The following is a 6,941-nucleotide window of genomic DNA, read 5'->3' as shown; positions in this document are numbered from 1 at the left end:
AAAAAAAAAAAAAAAAAGAAAAGAAAAAAGAAAAAAAAGAAATAAAATGTCACCTGAGATAACAGTAGTAATATAATCAATATGATATAATGTTAAATTAGTGGCATAAACAGACAGGAAGTAAAATATGGGGATACATCCAGCACGGAGATTCAATACTAGGATCAGAGAAAAGATGCTAGATTTAAGTATATTTTACTTTGTCAAGAAGAAGAGGAACCTGGTAATAGAGGAGTTATTTTAATTTTGTGATCAGGAAGGGTTTACTTAATAGACCTCTACTGATAAGAACAAAAACATTCAGATGAATGAAAAATCTTCAAATAGTACCTTGCAATATCCTAAGTATTCTAGCAATCCTTATCACATATGAATTTTTTATCCTGTGGCTGAAAACAGGGAAGGTATTTGAGTCCCAATTTAAAAAATGATGGAACTGAGGTCTAGAGATTAGAGCTTACCTAAAGTTTCCTTGTTAGATACAATGGAGCTATTATTCAGACTCTAGTCCAGCGTTCATTCCAACAGCATGATTATGCTGCTACTTAAAATAATCTTCATGCTCTACACCAAACCCAGTGGCCACTATCTTGCTTGAATTAAAGAAGTGCAAGAGAACAAAATACACTTTTGCCTGGGTTTCACAAGTACAAGTTCAAAGTTATAAAGGAAAAGTGAAAATCATTTAAGTATGGAGGCACACATGATGAAATATAAAAGAAAAGTGGGAAGGAAAAGAAAGACAAGAATCAAAATTTTAAAAAATGATAAAACTCAAGGGGAGGGAAATAGAGGCAAAAATTAATAATAGTTCTAAAAACAGCAGAATCATGGAACTAAATTGAGATAGTTACATGAAACCATAAAATATTTGTCCCTAAGTTACAAGACCGGAAAAAATAAAAGAACAAGTGATAAAGAAGAAATTCAATGCAACTTAACAGTCTATTGTGTAAAATGTGTTTCAGATCTGGGCATCAATGATAGAGCAGAGTTAAACTGTGACAAAAGTACAAGAGGTAAGGATGGCCAATCTTAACCATCCTTTTTTCTTTTGAGATGGAGACTTGCTGTCACCCAGGCTGGAGTGCAGTGGCGTGATCTTGGCTCACTACAACCTCTGCCTCCCGGGTTCAAGTGATTCTCCCACCTCAGCCTCCCAAGCAGCTGGGATCACAGGTATGTGCTGCCACGCCTGGCTAATTTTTGTACTTTTAGTGGAGATGGGGTTTTGCCACGTTGGCCAGGCTGGTCTCTAACTCCTGACCTCAAGTGATCTGCCCACCTCAGCCTCTCAAAGTGCTAGAAATACAGGTGTGAGCCACCGTGCCCAGCCTATCTTAACAATTTAATAATGGTTTATTTTCTTCTCTCCTAAAGTACAAGTGATGAAGTCTCTTCTGGAAAAACGTTTTCTCTGATTTTTGAGTAAAGGTTCAAATTTTGGGGTGCTCCTACCCAAGACCTCATTTACCACAAACGAAATCTATTCAGGTAATTTTCTAGTTAGTCCTTTCTGTAAAAAACAAATCCCTGTTATCATCCAATGTTATCTTTTGGTTCATATTTATACCAAAGCATGAAATCTTTAAGAAGAAGAGGAGACATAGGGTAAGAAGTAAAACAAGAGAAAAGAAAATTACCTCTCCTAGTCCTTCTAGTGCTCTGAGTATGATGAGTGGTCCAACTCCTAAATCTGCAGCAATGGGAGTGAACAGGGTGAGGACAGCAGTGCCAAGGACCCCAAATCCTAGCAGCAGTTTCCCCCCTATTTTGCTGGCAACATATCCTCCAGGAATCTGTGTGATGATGTAGCCATAAAAAAAAGAACCGAGAATCCATCCTTGAGTTTCTGCATCCCATTGGTACTTCTTACCCTACAAAAGGCAGGAGAGAATAAAACAACACTTTAAGACCTTCACAGAACAGCTCTTTTCTCTTACTGCCATGTAAGTACATATAAATGAGATTTTGAAGTACTGTTTTGGACTGAAGAACGTGCAGACTTTCTAGTAACTGGGTGAGTCATAACAATACAGACACATAGCATTTAGAAGTGAATGGAATGGAACTGAAAGTCGTAAACTTCAAGAAGGCTTGCAATTTTATGAAACTAGACTGTAGGATGAGCTGCAGAAGCTTTGTAATAACTGAGAAAGAAGGCTCACAAAAGAATCACAAAAAAGGTTTAAGTGTCTCTGAGCCTACTATGGCTTGGGAGGCTGCCGTTCCCTGATACTCCAACCAAAAAAAGGAGTCATAGGCTTAATCTAGAAACCTCGTACAGTAAACAGAATTAAACTGTAGTGGTTGAGCTAGGCTTTGGGAACCAGGCCTGGTTATAATCCTAGCTCTGTTACTTAATGGATGTGTGATCTGGGAAGAGTAAATGAAACAGGCACATAAAATAAAGCTTGATGCACAGTGTTTACTTAATGCTGGTTATTGACATGCATAAATATGGATATTAATATCTCCCCATTTCAGACCAAGCACTTAAGCATATAGAACAATACCAAAAAGCAAGAATTTAAATCAACCAACAAACTTAATGTTAGTAGAACCTGTGTTTTCATAGCAGCAGCACATAGTAAGGTACTAATGAAAATTAATGACTGATCTGAATATCTGACATCTTCAATGCACATAGCTGTAAAATCAAGCCAATGTGTCAAGAACCATTCCTGGATTTCTTTCTACTGCTGACATAAGGCAGATGAAGATGAGTAGCAGGGTCAAGAAAAGCACTTTGCAAAGGAAAAGACACAAAGCAAACTCCTACTTTTCCTTATTTAGGGTACCAATGTGCAGTTTATCTGTGGAATTCTAGGATTTCATGTACGATCCGGCAGTATTGTCCCTGAAGGTCACAGGTTGGAGTGGAGAGAGTGAGTGATGTGTGCCCAAATGTTATTCAACAACATTATTGAGGTCAATATATAAAGATTTTTGGAGAGATTTATTTTGTTTAGAGAGAAAACCTCTTTCCTGCTTGAATACACTGCTTATAAATGACAGATGAGACACCCAAGTATGAACCTTCATGAGCAGTGAAACCCAAATACCTTCATGAGCACTGAAAATGGATGAAAGCTTACTTTTTTTTTTGGAGAAGGAGTTTCACTCTTATTGCCCAGGCTGGAGTGCAATGGCGTGATCTCGGCTCACTGAAACCTCCACCTCCTGGGTTCAAGAGATTCTCCTGCCTCAGCCTCCTGAGTAGCTGGGATTACAGGTGTGTGCTACCACACCCAGCTAATTTTTGTATTTTTAGTAGAGATGGGGTTTCGCCATGTTGGCCAGGCTGGTCTCGAACTTCTGACCTCAAGTGAACCACCAGCCTTAGCCTCCCACACTGCTGGGATTACAGACATGAGCCACTACACTCAGCCTGAAAATATACTTCTAAAAAGAGTACTAGCTTTTCTTTCTGTACTGTCTCATTGTGTGATAAGCAAAATAAAATAAAGTGTATATAAGTTATTATAAACAAATGATGAACACACATTTATCAATTCCACTATAACATAAGGCAGGCAAAATGACTTAAGTAGCTTAGGTTACGCATGTGTACATTCAGAAAAGAATATCCTAAGAAATTGGCCAGTTCTTATTTTTCATCTTGCAAATGAGATTACCTAAACTCTCTTGCAGCAGTAATCCTATAAGTGATAAAGGGTTATAAATGATACTCCTATAAAAGCTATTTAGAAAATTTAAAACAGTTTAATTTTTATTTTTATTTATTTATTTATTTATTTATTTATTTTTTTTTGAGACGGAGTTTCGCTCTTGTTACCCAGGCTGGAGTGCAATGGCGCGATCTCGGCTCACCGCAACCTCCGCCTCCTGGGTTCAGGCAATTCTCCTGCCTCAGCCTCCTGAGCAGCTGGGACTACAGGCACGCGCCACCATGCCCAGCTAATTTTTTTTTGTATTTTTAGTAGAGACGGGGTTTCACCATGTTGACCAGGATGGTCTCGATCTCTCGACCTCGTGATCCACCCGCCTCGGCTTCCCAAAGTGCTGGGACCACAGGCTTGAGCCACCGCGCCCGGCCAACAGTTTAATTTTTATTATGTAAAACAGGTTTTTCCAAATTTTCTTAAAGTCGGTATATTTACAGAAGGAATGGAAGACCTATTTTTCAAACAGATCAAGATGTATTATGGCATAGCAGTAGTAGCTATAGTTACAAGTTATTGCCCAATCAGTTCCTGGGAAACAGAAAAAGAAAGTGATTCAGAGTATACATAAACAGTGTTTGTGGTTTCTGTAGGATGAAAAAATACCTTTTAATATTTTTACTTGTAAGTTTTTTTTTTTTTTTTTAAATTAAGTTTGTTTCCTTAAAAAATAGCACCTACCGTTTGATTATGATGAACTTTTATGGGAGAAGAATGCTCTGGACATGCCTTGGAAGTTCTATTATCTTCTAAAGTTGTATTTGAATCTACCATATCCACTAATGCAACGCTTAGATTCACACGTAATGCATACACAATGAAGAAACCAAAAAAGGCCAAAATTGCTAAGTTGTAACGAGCAGAGCAGCACACTGGAGCTGAAATAAAGATTGAGGAAAATTTTTATTTATTTTTAAATTTTCATTTTTAGAGACAGCGTTTTGCCATGTCGCTCGGGCTGGTCTCGAACTCCTAGGCTCAAGCCATCCACCTACCTCAGCCTCCCAAAGTGCTGTGAGTATAGGCATCGGTCACCACACCTGGCCACTTCAATTAAAATAGGTAATTACATGATATTGTCTAAATAATGAAAAAGGTTGCTCTTTAAAAGTACAAAATTATATATAATAATTATGAAAGAAATTTAAAGAATATTCTCAGATTAAACAAATCTAAGAAACATTGATCAAAGATTAGCCATTCCTAGTATCTGCAGTTTTGGTAAAAATTTCACACATGAGAGCCTGAACTATAAGAAAGTTAATTAAAACATGGAGGTAGTAGTTTTATCACCTTTGCTGAGAAAAAGATCTATTCCAGATTCAAACTGAACCCCTATTCCCTGTCAGCTAGCACAGATATACAGCATGAGAAAAGTAGGTAAGGAGGTTTAATGGCATTACTATTCCTGAAAAACTATCTGAAACATGGTCAATAAGTACTTTACTACTTATAATGACATGCTATATTACTATGAGTTAGTAGCCATCTCATTGTAAGTGTAGCATAGCAAAAAAAATTTACTGCCAAAGGTAGGGTATGAAATTTCTCTTGATAAATTTCTTACCTCGAAGAGTATCCTCAAAGGCTGGGTTTGAGTCAGAAGCCATGATTAATACTTAAAGCCATCATAAACTAAATGCATTTAAGAATCTAGACACAAACTTGCAGAACCTATGACAGCTGCAGCATCTGTAACAGTTGCTCAGTAGTTATCATGCTTAAAGGGCTCACAGCCAAAAGGAAAATGAGTGAATGTACCATGATGATTTAAAGAAAAAGGAATGCAGAGTAGGTTGGAGGAACCAATAAAAGCATCATGTGGGAGGAGGAGTTTGACCTATTTTTTACTCTAACTGTGGGCTTATGCATAGTTTCTCTTTTTCTTTCTTTTACTGAGTTGCAAAATTGGAAAGGGAAGAGATTCAGGAAGCTAAGGATAATTAACCTCTTAGTAACACAGAAATTAGCAAATTCAGAGTCTGAACATCTTTAAGTTTAGTAAACTCTGGGTGGCTGATAAGCATCTCTTTAAAGATCTAAATATGTATTTCATTAAGCAATGGCATATTAAAATTAAAATTAACTATATATACAAATATGTGTGCTTTTATTTGGTAATGGCACATCAACATCATATATGTGTGCATGTTTTTCTCCTACTTAAGAATCTTGGTGTTTTCATTGACCTAGCATCAAAGGAGAGAATATATTTTACAGAATACAAAAGTCTTAATACTGACTCAGATGAACTGATTTGGACTGAAACATTAATGAATATGCACAACTATACTTAAGTTTATATTAATATATTATGATCCAACTCACTTTTCTGTATGCTCTTATATATTTTAACAACTGCTGTTAATTTTTTTCTCTAAGATTTACTTCTCTTAATAGAAAACTTTTTATTTGGCATTCTTAAATCCTTTCTTCAGGGGCACAGCTATGAAGTTCATGGTACCATTACCATACTTAGAACCAGATCTGTAAGAACTGAATTTCTAAAGTTCTATTCACATTGTCTCTATAACTAGAATCCAGGTGAATTTGCTTTTTGCTTCATCCAAATAGGCAGTTGTCCAATTAATGATAGTTTGGATACTGAGAGACATTTTTTGTAAAAAAAAAAACCCACATTTCCTTTTTTCTTCTTTTGTTTTTTAGAGACAGGGTCTTGCTCTGTTGCCCAAGCTGGAGTACAGTGGGTGATTATAACTTACTGTAACCTCAAACTGCTGGGCTCAAGTGATCCTCTCACCTCAGCCTCTTGAGTAGCTGGGACTAAAGGCATATGCCAGCATATCTGACTAATTTTTAAATTTTTTACTTGTGGAGTCAGGGTCTCACTATGTTGCCCAGGAGGTCTTAAACTTCTGACCTCAAGTAATCCTTCCATCTCAGTCTCCCCAAGCACTGGGATTATAGGTGTGAGGCACTGTGCCTGGCAGAACATTTTCTTTATCGTTGCTCAGTGTCAGGTGATATTACCTAAAAGTCTGGATGAAGGACTCATAATCTCGCTACATTTGTGCATTAAAATCTATTACTTTGAGCATTTTGGAGCAAGACAAATCTAGATTTAGGTACTATGTATGCTTTGTCATGCAGTATTTAAAAAGATCATTATTGGGCCGGGCGCGGTGGCTCACACCTGTAATCCCAGCACTTTGGGAGGCCGAGTTGGGCGGATCACGAGGTCAAGAGATCGAGACCATCCTGGCCAACATGGTGAAACCCCATCTCTACTAAAAA

General features: G+C 37.3%; 1 protein-coding gene across 2 annotated transcripts in view; it reads right to left on the bottom strand.

Moving 5' to 3' along the window:
- The window catches only part of SLC17A5 (solute carrier family 17 member 5), a 47,570-nt gene that overhangs the window by 33,574 nt on the left and 7,055 nt on the right, over window positions 1-6,941 (bottom strand). Inside the window, exons 2-4 of one of the 2 annotated variants that reach the window (XM_037737038.1) lie at window positions 5,254-5,274; window positions 4,368-4,564; window positions 1,644-1,877 (exon numbers count right to left, since the gene is read on the bottom strand). In XM_037737038.1, the coding sequence (XP_037592966.1) occupies window positions 1,644-1,877; window positions 4,368-4,564; window positions 5,254-5,274 (452 nt within the window). The remainder of the gene's footprint in view (window positions 1-1,643; window positions 1,878-4,367; window positions 4,565-5,253; window positions 5,275-6,941) is intronic. The other variant, XM_017524339.2, reaches the window with a different exon arrangement.

This window comes from Cebus imitator, unplaced genomic scaffold (genome assembly GCF_001604975.1).
Source record: "Cebus imitator isolate Cc_AM_T3 unplaced genomic scaffold, Cebus_imitator-1.0 Scaffold32, whole genome shotgun sequence".
NCBI lineage: Eukaryota > Metazoa > Chordata > Mammalia > Primates > Cebidae > Cebus > Cebus imitator.
This window is presented reverse-complemented; position numbering and strand designations above follow the sequence as displayed.